The sequence below is a fragment of the Chiloscyllium plagiosum genome, unplaced genomic scaffold, assembly GCF_037043375.1.
Source record: "Chiloscyllium plagiosum isolate Xiang-an unplaced genomic scaffold, Cpla_swu_hap1 HiC_scaffold_14, whole genome shotgun sequence".
NCBI lineage: Eukaryota > Metazoa > Chordata > Chondrichthyes > Orectolobiformes > Hemiscylliidae > Chiloscyllium > Chiloscyllium plagiosum.
This window is the reverse complement of record NW_028270152.1, coordinates 20,328,187-20,347,439: the sequence shown is the minus strand read 5'-3', so window position 1 is coordinate 20,347,439 and position 19,253 is coordinate 20,328,187. Positions and strand designations below refer to the sequence as shown.

Sequence of the window (19,253 nt, the reverse complement as noted above, 5' to 3'; positions counted from 1 at the left end):
CCTTCATAGGCTGGGAATGTTGTTGCAAAATCCAGCATTTATTGCATTCCCGAATTCATAGGAATGTAATGAGCTGCCTTTCTTTTAAGTGCTGCAAATGAACATTGCGGTTAGGAAGGAAGTTCTAGAATTTTGTTGAGTTTTTGAGGGTTCCTTTTTCATTCTCACTAGGTCCTTTATTAGACATTGCAGTCACATTTTCGCATTTCCTTCCATATTTGTGGTGACATATGGGATATTTAGACTCACGCAGATGCAGAATTAGAAGAATTAAACATTATTCTCAATAATCATTATTACTCAGTTAGATCTAAAGCAACAACAATGCACAAAAAAGGCACAAATTTTGTTACAGTATTTAAATTGGCATAGGATAACAAGCATAAGTTAGCAACCTTTCTTTTAATAACTGATGCTACTGTACACAAGATCCATCACAATAAACATGCTTTCCGAGGTCACATCAAAGAGATTGTGTACTTGTCTCTAACTCAGTCACTGCACCTCAAGTAACACATAGTACATGAGATACTTTGAGATGTATCAACCCAAAAATATAAACTTTAATGAAATTAAATTTACATATTAAATTATCCATTTTACAGTTTTCATCACAATAGTAATGTTTATACAGTACACAATTCCTTTGTTAAAATCTTCTAAACTGCTTGTTCCTTTGTTGCTTCATTCTCCCACACTTTTCTGTCCATCTGTCCCCCTTTAAGGACTCAATTTGCCCTGCAGCCCTTTGCTTTGCCTTCTGGCCCTACCATCCTCACTTTCATGGCTACTTTCTGGTCCCTCTATCTCTGCTTTGGGTCCCCAGTTTGCTTGGCCAATTGCTGTACTCCAGCCTGGTCCATTCCCACTTGCTCTAGTCCTAGTTTCTGCAGAGTCGCTTGGTTGTGCTAGTCTTGCCCAATGCTACCATTAACCTTCTCACTGCATTCATAAGCTACTTTTCTCCATCATTTTCTGATGATAATTTCACTGTGAGCTTATCAGCAGCAAACATGAGAGATAAAAATAACCTTTGATTAGATGAACAGCCCTTCATAAATCCAACTGCCCAAGATATTAGGACAACTTCTGATTAGATTAGATTCCTTACAGTATGGAATCAGGCCATTTGGCCCAACAAGTCCACACCAACCTTCTGAAGTGTAACCCACCCCTCTACATTTACCCTGACTATTGCACCTAACACTATGGGCAATTTAGCATCACCAATTCACTTGATCTGCGCATCTTTAGATTGTGGAAACCAGAGCACCCGGAGGAAACCTGCACAGACACAGGGAGAATGTGTAAACTCCACACAGACAGTCACTCAAGGCGGGAATCGAACCTGGTGTTCTGAGGCAGCAGTGCTAACCACTGAACTACCATGCCGCTGGTTTTTTCTGATTGTTCATGTGAATGAATCCTCCTGGGCCATTTTGGGATTCTCGGAAACCAATCCACCCACTGTCGCTGTGTATTTTGAGTACTGGCATATACCATTTGGGTCACCATATTTTAAAGATGGTAAAAACAATGACTGCAGATGCTGGAAACCAGATTCTGGATTAGTGGTGCTGGAAGAGCACAGCAATTCAGGCAGCATCCGAGGACAGGCAAAATCGACGTTTCGGGCAAAAGCCCTTCATCAGGAATAAAGGCAGAGAGCCTGAAGCATGGAGAGATAAGCTAGAGGAGGGTGGGGGTGGGGAGAGAGTAGCATAGAGTACAATAGGTCAGTGGGGAAGGAGATGAAGGTGATAGGTCAGGGAAGAGAGGGTGGAGTGGATAGGTGGAAAAGGAGCTGGGCAGGTCGGACAAGTCCGGACAAGTCGAGTTGCTGGAGGTTAGAAACTAGGATGAGGTGGGGGAAGGGGAAATGAGGAAACTGTTGAAATCCACATTGATGCCCTGGGGTTGAAGTGTTCCGAGGCGGAAGATGAGGCGTTCTTCCTCCAGGCGTCTGGTGGTGAGGGAGCGGTGGTGGAGGAGGCCCAGCACCTCCATATCCTCGGCAGAGTGGGAGGGGGAGTTGAAATGTTGAGCCACTGGGCGATTTGGTTGATTGATGCGGGTGTCTCTGAGATGTTCCCTAAAGCGCTCTGCTAGGAGGCGCCCAGTCTCCCCAATGTAGAGGAGACCGCATCGGGAGCAACGGATACAATAGATGATATTAGTGGATGCGCAGGTAAAACTTTGATGGATGTGGAAGGTTCCTTTAGGGCCTTGGATGGAGGTGAGGGAGGAGGTGTGGGCACAGGTTTTACAGTTCCTGCGGTGGCAGGGGAAAGTGCCAGGATGGGAGGGTGGGTCGTAGGGGGGCGTGGACCTGACCAGGTAGTCACGGAGGGAACGGTCTTTGCGGAAGGCGGAGAGGGGTGGGGAGGGAAATATATCCCTGGTGGTGGGGTCTGTTTGGAGGTGGCGGAAATGTCGGCGGATGATTTGGTTTATGCGAAGGTTGGTAGGGTGGAAGGTGAGCACCAGGGGCGTTCTATCCTTGTTGCGGTTGGAGGGGTTGGGTCTGAGGGCGGAGGTGCGGGATGTGGATGAGATGCGTTGGAGGGCATCTTTAACCACGTGGGAAGGGAAATTGCGGTCTCTAAAGAAGGAGGCCATCTGGTGTGTTCTATGGTGGAACCGCTCCTCCTGGGAGCAGATACGGCGGAGGCGGAGGAATTGGGAATACGGGATGGCATTTTTGCAAGAGGTAGGGTGGGAAGAGGTGTAATCCAGGTAGCTGTGGGAGTCGGTGGGTTTGTAGAAAATGTCAGTGTCAAGTCGGTCGTCACTGATGGAGATGGAGAGGTCCAGGAAGGGGAGGGAGGTGTCAGAAATGGTCCAGGTAAATTTAAGGTCAGGGTGGAATGTGTTGGTGAAGTTGATGAATTGCTCAACCTCCTCGCGGGAGCACGAGGTGGCGCCAATGCAGTCATCAATGTAGCGGAGGAAGAGGTGGGGAGTGGTGCCGGTGTAATTACGGAAGATCAACTGCTCTACGTAGCCAACAAAGAGACAGGCATAGCTGGGGCCCATACGTGTGCCCATGGCTACCCCTTTGGTCTGGAGGAAGTGGGAGGATTCAAAGGAGAAATTGTTAAGGGTGAGGACCAGTTCGGCCAAACGAATGAGAGTGTCGGTGGAGGGGTACTGTTGGGAACGTCTGGAGAGGAAAAAACGGAGCGCTTGGAGGCCCTGGTCATGGCGGATGGAGGTGTAGAGGGATTGGATATCCATGGTGAAGATGAGGCGTTGGGGGCCGGGGAAACGGAAGTCTTGGAGGAGGTGGAGGGCGTGGGTGGTGTCTCGAACGTATGTGGGGAGTTCCTGGACTAGGGGGGATAGGACAGTGTCGAGGTAGGTAGAGATGAGTTCAGTGGGGCAGGAGCATGCTGAGACAATGGGTCGGCCAGGGTGGTCAGGCTTGTGGATCTTGGGAAGGAGGTAGAACCGGGCAGTGCGGGGTTCCCGGACTATGAGGTTGGAAGCTGTGGGTGGGAGATCTCCTGAGGTGATGAGGTTGTGTATGGTCTGGGAGATGATGGTTTGGTGATGGGGGGTGGGGTCATGGTCAAGGGGGCGGTAGGAAGAGGTGTCCTCGAGTTGACGTTTGGCTTCAGCGATGTAGAGGTCAGTGTGCCAGACTACCACTGCGCCCCCTTTGTCCGCTGGCTTGATGGTGAGGTCAGGATTGGAGCAGAGGGATTGGAGGGCTGCGTGTTGTGAGGGTGAGAGGTTGGAGTGGGGGAGGGGGGTCGACAGGTTGAGGCGGTTAATGTCCCGGCGGCAGTTGGAAATGAAGAGGTCGAGGGCAGGTAATAGGCCAGTGCGGGGTGTCCAGGTGGATGTAGTGTGTTGGAAGTGGGCGAAGGGGTCCTCGGAAGGTGGGCGGGAGTCCTGATTGTGAAAGTAAGCTCGGAGGCGGAGGCGACGGAAGAATTGTTCGATGTCACGGCGTGTATTAAATTCATTGATGCGTGGACGGAGGGGGATGAAGGTGAGTCCTTTGCTGAGGACTGATCATTCGTTTTCAGTGAGGGGGAGGTCTGGAGGGATGGTGAAAACTCGGCAGGGCTGGGAGCCGGGAGCTGGTGTAGGTGTAGAGCTGGGAGTGGGGTCGGAGCCAGTACCTGGAGTGGGTGTGATGGTGGGGGGAATGGGAGTAGAGTCATGAGCAGGGGTAGTGTTCCCCTCGGGGTTCTGGGGGGTGGGGATAGTGACAGTGGGGTCTGTGGGGGCCGTGTCAGCAGAATGCAGGTGAGTGGCGCTGGTGGGGTCGGAAGTGGTGGCAGACACGGCAGTAGGGGTGACGGAAGTCACTGAGCGTGTGGCATCAGCGATGATGTGAGGGCCGGAAGTGGCTGTGGGAGTGGCCATGATGGGGGCAGAAGTGACATCATCAATCAGCGTGGGGGTGGTAGCTGCATCAGCCGCATGGCTAATGGTGTTTCCGAGGCCAGGGGAATCTTCTGGAATGTTTGAGGAGCGCTGGTTATGGAGGTGGGTAGATAAAAGTTTGTTGACTAAGATGATTAACCCAGTCTGTTCGTCTTTTTCCTGAAGTTCTGGTACAATCCTTTTTGGGTTTTTTCTTTGTACCCTCTCTCAATGTCTCTAAGAGTCAGAGATGTGCAGCATGGAACCAGACATTTTGGTCAACTCATCCATGCCAACCAGATGTCCTAAACAAATGGGAATAGGTTTATTTAGGGTACCTCGTTGGCATGGACAAGTTGGACTGAAGGGTCTGTTTCCGTGCTGTACATCTCTATGACTCTGTGACTCTTAAGACATGTTGAAAGAGGGTACAAAGAAAAAACCAAAAAGGACCGCACCAACTAACTTCAGGAAAAAGATGAACAGACTAGGTCTCTAATGCTTTCAAAAGAACAGGCTAGAGAATGACCAAATAGAGGTCTTTAAATGATGGAACGTTGTCATAAAGTAGACACCGAGAGAGTGTTTCTACTTGTGGAAAGAAAACTAGAGGCCATCAGTGTGAGATTGTCATCAGCGAAATTATATGAGGAACAAACTGCTCAACGCACACTTGCGAAAAAGTAGTGTTGCTACTGAGGAAGTGGTTAAAGCAAACGTATGTGCATTTCAGGGAAGATCAAATAAGCATGTGAAGTAGAATGAAAAAGAGGATTATTCTGACCGGTTTAGATACGGAAACATGGCTCAGTGGAGTATGAATCCTGCTATGGTGTGGTTGGGCTAAATAACCTGTTCCCGTGCTTATAAAATCCAGCTCATTTTATTTAATATTCTATTACTTTTATGCATAAAATCAGCACTATAAAAACATTTGGAATGTACTCCTTTAGAAGCAATAGACAAGAATATTTATAAATCTCTATTATGTTTTATATCTAAAATGCAAAGAGATATTTTGAAAGGGAATCTTTTGATCTTTCAAAGAGCCTTAAAGAAAATAATTTGGTCTTCACAATTTTTAGAAGGTTCCTTAGGTTAGAAACAGTTTGGGAGAAGAGTGGTGACTCTGTTTTATAATACTATGCAGTCATAAATGCTCTTGTATTACATCTTTTATAATAGACTCTAATAATTTCCCAATAACAGATGTTAAGCTAAGTAGTAGGATCAGAAAATTCTTTTGTCAAGAGATCTTGCCCTGATACAGAATCTGAAAATGTGTTGCTGGAAAAGCGCAGCAGGTCAGCCAGCATCTAAGGAGCAGGAGAATCGACGTTTCGGGCATGAGCCCTGATACAGAATCTGCCTAATATGCATCCATCTTTTGTGGTGTTGCATAAGTGATCTGAGATAAATAACTGACACTGCAGTGTGATATGATTTAAAAATTATATTTGTGTTTGGGGTAAATCTTAATTTCACAGCATGGTATAAAACTGGACTGGAGTGAGTTGGCAGCCCACTTTATCATCTCTCCAAACTAAAGTGGAAATAACAATCTGAACATCTTCTGTAACAGCTTCATACAATCGCACAGAATCAAGATCTACCCATTAATCTTACTGGACATAGATTCAATGGTGGAAATGTGTTGCTGGAAAAGCGCAGCAGGTCAGGCAGCATCTAGGGAACAGGAGAATCGACGTTTCGGGCATTAGCCCTTCATGCCCGAAACGTCGATTCTCCTGTTCCCTAGATGCTGCCTGACCTGCTGCGCTTTTCCAGCAACACATTTCCATCTCTGATCTCCAGCATCTGCAGACCTCACTTTCTCCTCATAGATTCAATGGTGTAGACACACTTCTTGGAACTTAATTGAAGTAGCCATTCTTTATTCAAGAGTGAGATTTTGATCAGTAGGTTGTTACCTGAAGAGATTCTTGTCCTGTTAACGTACAGGGTCACTGAATATTTTTGGGGAGTTTGAACCATAGGCTAGATCAAATGTGGCAGCCCAAGTATTGTCATGGCTGAAGCCAATTAACTCTGCACAGGATAGGGATCAAACTTCAGTACTTCTACACTGTGTGCCTAGCTATTATATGGTGGATCTCAAGCATTTGATTATGAAATCAAATCAACTATGGAATTTCTTTGATTTCCAAATGAAACATTGTTGGTTTTTCTCTTACAGAATGGTCTGATTGGGAGAGGTTCACCAGCTGCTGAGGAAAGAACCATAATAATGTTAACAGGTCTCACACTACTCATATATACCCTATTTTATCTCTCTACCCATCCAGCCTTCATCTGGGGGAATGAATTTAAGCCAGCATCAGCCTCACCAATGCTCTACAATAAGCCATTTATTGTGGTTTGGAACACACCTACTGCGGGGTGTAAAACAAAATTTGATGTTGATTTGGATCTGAGTGTCTTTGATATTGTTGAAAATGAAAATGAGACCTTTGTTGGAAAGAATATCACCATATTTTACAAGAACAAATTAGGACTTTACCCATACTACACCAGTGAGAGGATCCCAGTAAATGGTGGTCTTGTGCAGAAGGCCAGTCTGTCTGACCACCTCACAGTAGCTTCAGATAACATTTCCACTGTACTGGACAAAGACTTCCATGGGCTTGCAGTGATAGATTGGGAAGAGTGGCGACCAGTTTGGGAACGTAACTGGGACCATCTGCATATCTACAAGGAAAAATCTGAAGAACTAGTAAGAAGTGAATACCCCCATTTACCTGAAAGTAAGATTCTCCAGATTGCCAAGAAGGAATTTGAAAATGCTGCGCAAGACTTTATGAAACAAACACTAAAACTAGGACAGACTCTGAGACCAAAGGGTTACTGGGGCTATTACAAATTTCCAGACTGCTATAATTACTTTAAAGAAAATGAAGCTAATAATTACACAGGCCATTGCAAAAAGGAAGATATCTCTAGAAATGACGAGTTAGCATGGCTCTGGAAGGCATCACGATGTCTATATCCAAGTATCTACATCCCTGAGAAGCTAAAATCCTCAAATAAAGCTCAAAAGTTTGTTCACTACAAGATTAAGGAGGCTCTCCGTGTTGCTGCCCTTGATTCAGCTAATGATGCTCTGCCTGTTTTGGTTTACTCCAAATACTCATACATAAAAACACTTGACTTCCTGACTGAGGTAAGCAAGACATTGTTCCAAAGTAAGTCAAATGGCTGAAATTGCCTTCAATAATATAATTTATGATGCTGCTATCATGGGTTGTGAAACATGAATTTCAGTCTCAGTTTAAGCCATCTTTCTATTTGGGCTTTCTTCATGCTTTGGGTGGGTGAAGTGAAGAACCAAGCAGAGATGTATCATCTAACAAGGGAGCTGGTGGCATTGTAATAATGTCATTAGACCTAGTAATCGAAACTCCAGGCCAATGTTCTGGAGCATGTCTTCAAATCCCATCATGGCATTTCAAGAATTTGGAAATCTGTAGATTTCTAGACTAGAGGGAAAATTGGAGTTAATGTTTCGTGTCCACTCACTCTTCGTCTATGTTTTATCTCAACAGCTGCTGCCAGACCTGCTGTGTTTCTCCAGCACTGTCTGCATTTCATATTTTTAGCATCTGCGGTTTTTTTATCTTTATTTTAGTATTTATATGGCCAGTGCAGTCCAATCCAGTAGTCAGTCTCTGGTCAATAGTGACACTTAAGATATTGATACTGGGGGGAATTCAGTGATGGTAATGTCATCAAATGTCAAGTGTGATGGTTAGATCCTCTGTTGTTGGAGATCTTCCTTGATGTCATTAGTCTGCAGAAATTTAGCATCTATCTTGAACATACTCAGAGAATATGGGTATTCTCTACCATAAGGGTAGAGAATTCAAAAGATTTAACACCTGTTTGAAGAGGTTCTTCCACACCTCAGTCCTAAATTGCCTCCTCCCTTTCCTGAAATTATAACCACTGTTTTAGACTCTGTAGACAGGACAGATATCTTACCAACATTCACCCTGTCACGAGTTGCAAGAATTTTGTCAGTGGTAGTGTGGTCACCCCTCATTCTTTGAAACATTAAAGAATACAGGTCAATGTCCACAATCTGTCCCCATAAAACACTCCCACCATCCCAGGAATTAATCCCGTGAATCTCCGTTATCCTTCGACCTGGCAAATATATCCATCCTCAGTAAATGGAACCGAAATCTAACTGAATACTCCAGGAGGTCTTTCCAAGGATCTATGCAACTGCAAGCAATCTTTATGCCTGGACTCACTTGCTATTGCAATAAAATCCAATCACCATTTGCCTTCCTAATTTCTTGATACACCTGCATGTACATATTTTTAGTGACTTCGGAACAAGGACACCCAGTGCCCTTTGGACATCTGCACTTCCCAACTTCTTACTGCTTAAGAAATATTCTGACGTTGTTTTTTCTACCATAGGGAATAACTATAAGCTTAACTGTATTACGTTATATCTGCCATATTTCTGGCCATTTACTCAACCTATCCAAATATTAAAGCAATATTCAGGATTGATATCACTGATCACTTTTTGATAAATAATCACACATGATAAAGGGTGAAACAAAACCATGGTAAAGGGAAAAAAAAACTCAGAAAGAGCAGGCTTCAGTGAGATGGCATTGAGATACCAACCATGTGGAGCATTAGAACATGGGCATCCACGTATAGAGACTTTTAGACTAATATGAGCTGTATACAAGAAATAAAGGGACAAAGAGAAAAGAGAACCAACCTTAGGTGCTTTTGAGCATTGCCCATCAGCTTTTGTGAGCACGAAGGGGCTTCTCCATTTTGGCAGTTCATGTGTGCTATTGTATGTTTCTCTATAAAGTGATATAAGAAGTATTTTGATCTTCTGATGAATTGAAACTCAGCTCAATCCAGAGTTCTGCTGTTCCCAATATGTTAGTCACATCACTTTCCATCTGTTTTCCAGATTGACTTAGTACACACTATTGGAGAAAGTGCAGCCATGGGAGCTACTGGAATAGTTTTATGGGGCGATATGGAGTTTGCACGTACAATGGTTAGTATTTATTCCCAGACATGTAAACGCATTCTATAGTGGATATGTGACAAGCCGCTGTGAAAGAACCGGAGACAATATTCAATGATAGCCCAATCAGTAACTTATTCACAATGAGTTTGAACCATCTCCATCTTCTGATACCTTCCTCAGGTAGTCCACTGGAAGCTGCTCATTGTAGTGTGAGAACTTAAATCTGTTACTCAATAGCACGGTGGCACAGTGGTTAGCACTGCTGCCTCACAGCGCCAGAGACCCGGGTTCAATTCCTGCCTCAGGCCACTGACTGTGTGGAGTTTGCACGTTCTCCCCGTGTCTGCGTGAGTTTCCTCCGGGTGCTCCAGTTTCCTCCCACAGTCCAAAGATGTGCAGGTCAGGTGAATTAGCCATGCTAAATTGCCCGTAGTGTTAGGTAAGGGGTAAATGTAGGGGTATGGGTGGGTTACGTCTTGGCATGTCGGTGTGGACTTGTTGGGCCGAAGGGCCTGTTTCTACACTGTAATGTAATCTAATCTAAAACAGAACTCAATGGGATGCTTAGACCTCTTGTTAGAATTACTAAAGTTTCCAGAATATTGAAAATATTCTGATTTGAATTTTAAACTCTCTTAGCAAATGTTTGTACTTCTATTAGGAGCGCTGTGAAGCACTGAAGAATTACATTGACCAGGAACTTGGAAGATACGTTCTAAACACTACTACAGCTGCCTTGTTGTGCAGCAGGGTTATATGTAATGGCCATGGACGTTGTGTGCGGAAGGACCCGGAATCTAGAACTTATCTGCAGCTTGATCCCAGAAGCTTTAAAGTTCTCTATGTTCTCAGTTCCACTGGTCCTGCATTAACAACCCGTGGAGAATTGCATTCTGAAGATGTGCAAAGCATGAAGGAAACGTTCACATGTCAGTGCTACAGGGGATGGATAGGGCCCCATTGTCAGGGAAAATCAATGTTTTAGATTGGGAAATCAGATTTATTTTCTTCCTTCTTTTTAATAGAGTCATAGTCATAGAGTCATAGAGTTGTACAGCATGGAAACAAGCCCTTCGGTCCAACTCTTCCATGCCAACTAGATATCCTAAATAAATCTACTCCCATTTGTTTAGGATATCTGGTTGGCGTGGACAAGTTGTACTGAAGGGTCTGTTTCCATGCTGTAGAGCTCTATGAACTATGACTCTGGGTTAGTGAAACATGATTTCCCACGCATAAAGCCCTGTTGACTATCCCTAATCAGTCCTTGCCTTTCTAAATACATGTAAATCCTGTCCCTCAGAATCCCCCCGAACAACCTACTTCAACTTGAACTCCTTAAATACTGTGGTGAAATGGTCAGTTTTCTCACATGAGGCCAGAGTGAGCTTCTCAATAGACTAATTCAATTGCTGTATTTCCAATGTATCTTTTGCAAAGGGCCACCAGGAAACTGCATTTGGGAACTGAAGCTATCAAGTGAATGTTGATCAGTGGTTGGTCAAGCAACAGAGTTACAGGCCGTCCAGCTTCAAGGACGCTATGGTTTTGACACCCATCCTTACTTGTATTCAACAGATTCACAACAGACATCAAAGTTCACCAATCTTTGGTCTTGGGAATTTTGCCCAACCAGGACATGGGCAGACTGTTGGGTAGGTGCTCATAAGGGAAAGGGAGTCACCACCAGAATAGGATAAGGCTAGGCCAGCAGTGCTGCAGGATATATCTGTGGAGCCAGAAGCAGTATTCCTGTAATTCACCACAAGTAAAATCAATATCTTTAAGCCCTGAGTGCCAGTATCTGTTAGCAGAGAGTTTTCATTCTATCCTCCGCATGGGCTTTCCATAACATTAAAAATCACACAACACCAGGTTATAGAACAACAGGTTTGTTTGGAAGTACTAGCTTTCGGAGCACTGCTCCTTCATTAGGTAGCTGATGAAGTAGCAGTGCTCCGAAAGCTAGTACTTCTAAATAAAACTATTAAACTATAACTTGACGTTGTGTGGTTTTTAACCTTGTCCACCCCAGACTAACACTGGCACCTCCACATCATGGTTCCATAAAATTGCAATTGACTTTCTAACTGTGGCATTTGGATACCAGTTTGCAAGAGGAAAGAGATCTAACTGCTTCAGCCAGACTATTCAGCACCCATGATAAGAGTCCAGCCTAGGTTCTTCCCAACCTGCTAATACCAAGTTTCTCCACCTGAAAAGCAGTATTCTTAGATGCTTTTTCTCACTTTCTTTTGTAACCCCACCACCACTCCCCACAATCAGCTGAAACATCTTCAGGAATTGAAATCTTAGGAAAAATATTGCCTCATCAGATAGTTATGAGATGGCACTAAAGGTGTTATTACTTAAAATATTTTTTGATTTTGATTTAACTCACCAGCAAATATTTAATCACATATATGGTATCAACTCCCGAGAACAACATCACAAAAGTATGTCTAAAACATGCTCATTTTTAGACTGTTGTAGGTGAGAATTGTCTGTGCTTCTGGCTGAATAATCTGTTGGCATTCATTGTGAGAACTACACCTGAATGATGTCTATTTAAGCAAGGTAGCTTCCAGTAATTTCAACATGCATACATAACATTGAATAATTGAAGTAGCTGTTGCTGAATTTCTATACAATCTCAGCCTTAGTGACAATGTGCTCCAAAGTTGTACTCCTGTAGTTTTGCTTGCCACTGGAGTATTTGTCCTGCAGTTGGTCAGGCTTGTGTCTGTTCATAGCAGATGTGCCCACACCAAGTGAAAGATGTATTGATTAAATGGATAACAGTGTGGCTAAACAAAATTGCAATCATCTCCTAGTTACAGGAAAACAGGCACTGAGATGACAAGGAAAATATAGAAATAATTTGTGAAGAAACCAAAGAAATGCTGTTCTGATTGTTGTCTGAAATCAGCATTTTTTTATAAAAATAGATATCCAAAATTCCACTTAGTTAATTGAAGGAATAAAGCCATAAGATTCCTCAAATTAAAACTAAAGAAGAACCATATAAAAGAGTTAGGGAAAGTAAATACTACCTCGGTTAACCACTTCTACTCAGACCCAGAATTAACATAAGGGAAATATGCAAATTGCAGTCCATTATAAACAATAAATCCACATACGAAATGCCAGGTATAATTGGCATACCATTCAGTATACTTGCTATTAATCCCACTCTCAGAACCCTTCAAAGCTCTGTGTTTCTCATAAGGGGTTTCAGCTCCTTTGTTTCTGGGATATAATGGAACCCCAGTCGAAAGCAGCCCACAACTAACCTGAGTCCAATGGGCACAGTCTTTACCATACAGCACACATCTGTAGAAATTCCATTCTGCTTACAGTAGCCTGGATGGTATGGATCTGCCAATGTTTCCATCAAGTAACAGAAACAGGTGCAGCAACTAAATATTTACCTATTCTTATCTTCTGGATCTAACCACCCTTTTCTTCAAGCTGCCTGTACTGCATCATTGGAATCATCATTTAGTGGCTCTGTCTCTTTATGTTTCAAACAATTTTAGTCTTCCAATTTCACAGAAACCAAGAAAGATTAGTTTTCTTCCTTATTTCTCATTTCAATCAGGGCTTGTCTCAGAAATACAAGTTTTGAAACCACGGATTCCATCACAGTCACCTGCTCCAAATTGTCCAATTGTGTCATTGTAGGGCTCGCAACTCGGACCTACAGAAAAGATAAGCCTTCCAATATTTCCTCCAATCCTCCTAAGTGCATCTTCTCAACCTCTCAGTCAATTGTGCCACAGAGAGCAGGGAAAGCAAAGAGAAGGAAAATAACAGGACATTGGTTAGGCCACTGTTGGAATATTGTGTGCAATTCTGGTCTCCTTCCTATCGGAAAGATGTTGTGAAACTTGAAAAGGTTCAGAAAAGATTTGCAAGAATCTTTTGAGCTATAGGGAGAGGCTGAATAGGCTGGGGCTGTTTTCCCTGGAGGGTCGGAGGCTCAGGGGTGACCTTATAGAGGTTTCAAAATTATGAGGGGCATGGATAGGGTAAATAGGCAAAGTCTTTTCCCTGGGGTCGGGGAGTCCAGAACTAGAGGGCATAGGTTTAGGGTGAGAGGTGAAAGATATAAAAGAGACCTAAGGGGCAACTTTCTCTCACACAGGGTGATACGGGCATGGAATGAGCTACCAGAGGAAGTACAATGTGGAGGCTGGTACAATTGCAACATTTAAGAGGCATTTGGATGGGTATATGAATAGGAAGGGTTTGGAGGGATATGGGCCGGGTGCTGGCAGATGGGACTAGATTGGGTTGGGATATCTGGTCGGCATGGACGGGTTGGACCGAAGGGTCTGTTTCCATGCTGTACATCTCTATGACTCTATAACTGTATATATATTCATGGGTTGCTAAACTTTTCTTTAATAGACCAAAACACTTATGGTTACTTTTAATCATCAGGAAATTGGCAGTGCTGAGAAGACCAGCAATTATTGCCCACCTCTTGATTCCCTTTAAAAAGATTGTGGTGATCAAGTTTGTTGAACACAGAATCACAGAAGTGTTGCAGCATAGAAGGAGGCCATTCGGCCCACTATAACTGCAATGGCCAACACATTCTTGCCTCTGAAACACAAGGTTTCGGGTTTAAGTGTCACTCTAGAGCTTTAGTAAAGAAATTAAGTATTTGCAAGTTAATGCAGTACTGAGGAAGTATTGCAGTGTTGGAAGATGCCATCTTTCAGATGAGATTTTAAACAGAGGTCCTACTTGGTTATTTGGATGTTTGAAAAAGATCCTATGGCGCTTTTTTTTCAGAGATGAAAGGGGGGGTTTATTGCTATTGTCCCCGTCAATGCCAATCATCATTGCAGAAAAAGAACTTTTTAAAAAATTAATTGGATATGGGCATTGCTGACAAAGCTAGCATGTATTGCCAGTTACCCTGCAGAAGGTCGCTTTCCTAAATCACTGCAGTCCCTGAGATGTACGGATACCCACAGTACTCTAGGAAGAGATTTTTATCCAGTGATAGTGAAGGAACATTGACGTTCCTTCCAAGTCAGGATGGTGAGTTGCTTCGAGAGGGACATAGAGATGGTGGTGTAATTATCTGGTCATTATCAAAATCACTGTTTCATTCCCAAACGTTGCTACAATATGAATGTTAATCCTTAATGTCACTGCAACTGAAACAGCTTTCGCTGAGAGTGTTTTGTATAACATGCAAGAGAAATTTCATGTGAACACAGGAGGCTGTAGTAATGATGCACACAAAAATCACAATAGATTCACTCCAGAGTACAGCCTTACTAAATCCTTTCTGGGATCATCACATTATTATTTAAATCATACAAAACACACCTGTGAGAGAATATCCTTGCAAGTGTCACCTGTTCCAAAACTTATCAAGTGGAAACAGTTCATATAAGGATTGAAGCTAATTCTGCAGCTTGATAGCAAATAAAATGTTTGGAGTTTGTTTACCTTGTACACAACTAAAGATATTTTTGCTTAATATTGATACTTGATAATATTATACTTTATTATTCTGTTCATAAGGTGCTTACAGTACACTGCATTGGTACTTGTTTGAAAGTATTGATTGCTGCATTAATACATTATATATTAGAGTAATAAAATACAGATGTGTGCCTGAAAATTCTCTATATTGAGCTTCTGGTCTCAACAGTGTTACAATTAGTTAGTGCTGAGAAGCCTGGTTTATTTTCTGCATGGATGGAAAGTTGTTTTGTTTCAAAAATATACCTTTTATTCATAAAAAATGTTCTTGTGTGCATATGTATATAGAGTCACAAGTAGCATGTATAGTAGCATATCAAGGAAACAAACATTGGAGTTTGGCTCTATCCAAACAAATCAAAAACATTTCTTTCACATAAAGACTATATTTACATGTATTTGAGGCACTATGAGGGTCCAATAACTGAATGGACCAAACCCCCTACCCCCATTTAACTTCAGCAGAAAGACCTCAGACAGGGCTCTGTCCCCACTGCACCTGGGCGCAGCTGCCCCAAGCTTTAGTGTATTCCTCAGCATGTAGTGGATGGGAAGTTAGAAACTGTTAACCCACAGTGTTTTGGCAGCCAGTTCCATGTGAGTTTTATGAGGGTCTATGAAAAGCTTGTCCAACTACTTTCAGTTGTAATGGTGCACTACAAGAAAGGGAAAGGAAAGAAAAGCAACAATAAAAATAAAACTTTCTAAGGGAACGTAGAGAGATTAGGCTAAAAAGAAAGGCTCATTAGCTAACACTTCAGTTGGAACAGTTGTATAAAATAAACTATGCAAATAGCTCAAAGACTAACAGTTGCAGGATGGCAACCTGCAAAGTGCTATGAAAAACAGTGAGATATCTTGTCATTACAAACAGAAGAAGGAACACTGAGATCTAATTTAAAGATGGACTGTTGTAATTAAGATACCAATTTCACTGTAGATGTTTTGTAGGTGTTTGTTAGCATTCCAAAATTTCAAGATTTGCTAGAATAATTTTAGTATTGTGTTTTGTTGCACTATATTCTCATCATTCCTTTTACTAATTTTGTTAAAGAAGTAATGTTTAAATTTGGATTTCTGTACAGTTAAAACTCATTAGTTTTACAGTCTATAGGACGAACCCATCCAACAAATGAGGTTGAATGATTTACAACACTGCAAAGTCAAATGGAATGATTGCGATGTATTAAAGTGCCACATGTTATAGTAAATACTGCAGCCAGAAAGAGTATTGTTTTATCATGAAAATGCCAATAACAATACTTCCATTATGTACACTTTAGCCATTGTCATATGCATTAGGACATCAAAACTGATTTTAAAACTTTCCATCGTAAGCTGTTCTTTATTCTTATTTACTGAAGGTTGAAATAGAAGTAGAAGTTGTTCAAAACATTTAAAGAATAAGTAGGTTCAATGCTTTAACCTAAATCAATTTTGATTAAAGCATTGAACAGTGACCACCAGATAGGTGAATGTGAACAAAATTGTACTGATGCCTAGAATGGAGTCACAATCTCTACCCAAAGTGCAATAGAATAATATTATGCATAGTTTACATTGTAAGCTATTGCTTACATAATGTCTTAAATCTTGTTTATGCCACATAACTGTTATCAAAATGGTGTTAGTGTTGAGCAATTGTTCAAAGAGACAACAGGAATATATACTTCAAAGCCTTAATTAATTATGCAGTTTATAATTCCAATGATCTAAGAATGTGTATGACCAGTATAAAATTAAAACAAATCTGGTGGAAATGCAATTTATCATTTACGATAAAACCAGTAACTATGTCTTCCTATGTAATAATATCTTTGAATTTGTAATGTATGGTGTTTAGATACTTACTAATAAACTTTCTACATGAAGAATCAAGATGGTGTGTGTATACATCGTATCGAAAAGATAGACAGGTAGGCAGAGGGGGTGGGGTTGTTTTATTAGTAAGAAATAAAATGTAATCAGCAGTAAGAAACAAAGTAGGATCAAATGGTATAGAACCTGTGTGAGTAGAATTGAGAAACCATCAAGGTAAAAAATCATTGTTGGAGTTATGTACAGGCCTCCAAATAGTAGTCAGGAGTTGGGGCGCAAGATACACCAGGAGATAGAAAAGATGTGTAGGAAAGGCAAAGTTACAGTGATCATGGAGGATTTCAATATACAGGTGGACTGGCAATATCAGGTTGGCAGTGAGTTGCAAAAGGAAGTTGTGGAATGTCCATTTGGATACAGAACTGGCTCAAAGGTAGAAGACAGAGGGTGGTGGAGGAGGAGGGTTGTTTTTCAGACTGGAGGTCTGTGACCAGTGGAGTGCCACAGAGATCGGTGCTGGGTCCTCTACTTTTTGTCATTTATATAAATGATTTGGATGCGAGCAGAAGAGGTATAGTTAGTAAGTTTGCAGATGACACCAAAATTGGAGGTGTAGCGGACAGCGAAGAAGGTTACGTCAGATTACAACAGGATCTTGACCAGATGGGCCAATAGGCTGAGAAGTGGCAGATGGTGTTTAATTCAGATAAATGTGAGGTGCTGCATTTTGGGAAGCAAATATTAGCAGGACTTCTCCACTTAATGGTAAGGTCCTTGGGAGTGTTGCTGGACAAAGAGATCTTGGAGTGGAGGGTCATAGCTCCTTGAAAGTAGAGTCGCATGTAGATAGGATAGTGAAGAAGGTGTTTGGTATGCTTTCCTTTATTGGTCAGAATATAGAGTACAGGAGTTGGGAGGTCATGTTGTGGCTGTACAGGACATTGGTTAAGCCACTGTTGGAATATAGTGTGCAATTCTGGTCTCCTTCCTATTGGAAAGATGTTGTGAAACTTGAAAGGGTTCAGAAAAGATTTACAAGGATGTTGTCAGGGTTGGAGAATTTGAGCTATCGGGAGAGATTGAATAGGCTAGGGCTGTTTTCCCTGGAGCATCGGAGCTGAGGGGTGACCTTATAGTGGTTTACAAAATTAATGAGGGGCATAGATAGGATAAATAGACAAAGTATTTTCCATGGGGTGGGGGTGTCCAGAACTAGGGACATAGGTTTAGGGTGAGAAGGGAAAGATATAAAAGAGACTAAGGGGCAACTTTTTCACAGAGGGTGGTACATATATGGAATGAGCTGCCAAAGGTAGTGGTGGAGGCTGGTACAATTGCAGCATTTAAGAGGCATCTGGATGGATATATGAATAGGAAGGGTTTGGAGGGATATGGGGAGAAAGTGAGGTCTGCAGACGCTGGAGATCAAAGTTGAAACTTTATTGCTGGAACAGCACAGCAGGTCAGGCAGCATCCAGGGAACAGGAGATTCGACGATTCGGGCACATGCCCTTCTTCAGGAATGAGCAGAGAGTGTTCAGCAGGAGAAGATAAAAGGTAGGGAGGAGGGACTTGGAGGAGGGACGTTGGAAATGTGATAGGTGGAAAGAGGTCAAGGTGAAGGTGATAGGTCGGAGTAGGGTGGAGGCGGAGAGGTCAAGAAGAAGACTGCAGGTCAGGAAGGCGGTGCCGGGCTGGAGGGATTCGGCTGAGACAAGGTGGGGGGAGGGGGGATGAAGAAACTGGTGAAGTCCAAGTTCATCCCCTGTGGTTGGAGGGTTCCCAGTCGGAAGATAAGACGCTCCTCCTCCGACCGTCGCGTTGTTGTGGTTTGGCGGTGGATGAGTCCAATGACCTGCATATCCTCGGTGGAGTGGGAGGGGGAGTTGAAATGCTGTGCTACAGGGTGATTGGGTTGGTTCGTCCGGGTGGCCCAGAGGTGCTCTCTGAATCGCTCCGCAAGTAGGCGGCCTGTCTCCCCAATATAGAGGAGGCCACACCGGCTGCAGCGGATGCAGTAGATAATGTGGGTGGAGGTGCAGGTGAATCTGTGGCGGATATGGAAGTTTCCTTTGGGGCCTTGGAGAGAAGTGAGGGGGGAGGTGTGGGTGCAAGTGTTGCACCTCCTGCGGTTGCAAGGGAAGGTGCCAGGAGTGGTGGTTGGGTCGGTGGGGGGTGTGGATCTGACAAGGGAGTCGCGGAGGGAGTGGTCTCTACGGAAAGCTGATAGAGGAGGGGAGGGAAATATATCCTTGGTGGTGGGGTCCGTTTGGAGGTGACGGAAGTGACGGCGGATGATGCGCTGTACATGGAGATTGGTGGGGTGGTAGGTGAGGACCAGTGGGGTTCTGTCCTGGTGGCGGTTGGAGGGGAGGGGCTCAAGGGCGGAGGAGCGGGAAGTGGAGGAGATGCGGTGGAGGGCATCGTCGATCACGTCGGGGGGGAAATTGCGGTCCTTGAAGAAGGAGGCCGTCTGTGTTGTGCGTATTTTGAACTGGTCCTCCTGGGAGCAGATGCGGCG

At 43.2% G+C, this 19,253-nt stretch overlaps 1 protein-coding gene across 2 annotated transcripts in view; it reads left to right on the top strand.

Annotated features, from left to right (window-relative positions):
- The window catches only part of LOC122558866 (hyaluronidase Ccc Hy-1-like), a 61,438-nt gene extending 44,652 nt beyond the window's left edge, over positions 1 to 16,786 (top strand). Inside the window, exons 3-5 of one of the 2 annotated variants that reach the window (XM_043707730.2) lie at positions 6,575 to 7,558; positions 9,344 to 9,433; positions 10,068 to 16,786. In XM_043707730.2, the coding sequence (XP_043563665.1) occupies positions 6,575 to 7,558; positions 9,344 to 9,433; positions 10,068 to 10,391 (1,398 nt within the window). In that variant the 3' untranslated portion in view covers positions 10,392 to 16,786. The remainder of the gene's footprint in view (positions 1 to 6,574; positions 7,559 to 9,343; positions 9,434 to 10,067) is intronic. The other variant, XM_087994114.1, reaches the window with a different exon arrangement.
- Positions 16,787 to 19,253: the final 2,467 nt, after the last annotated feature.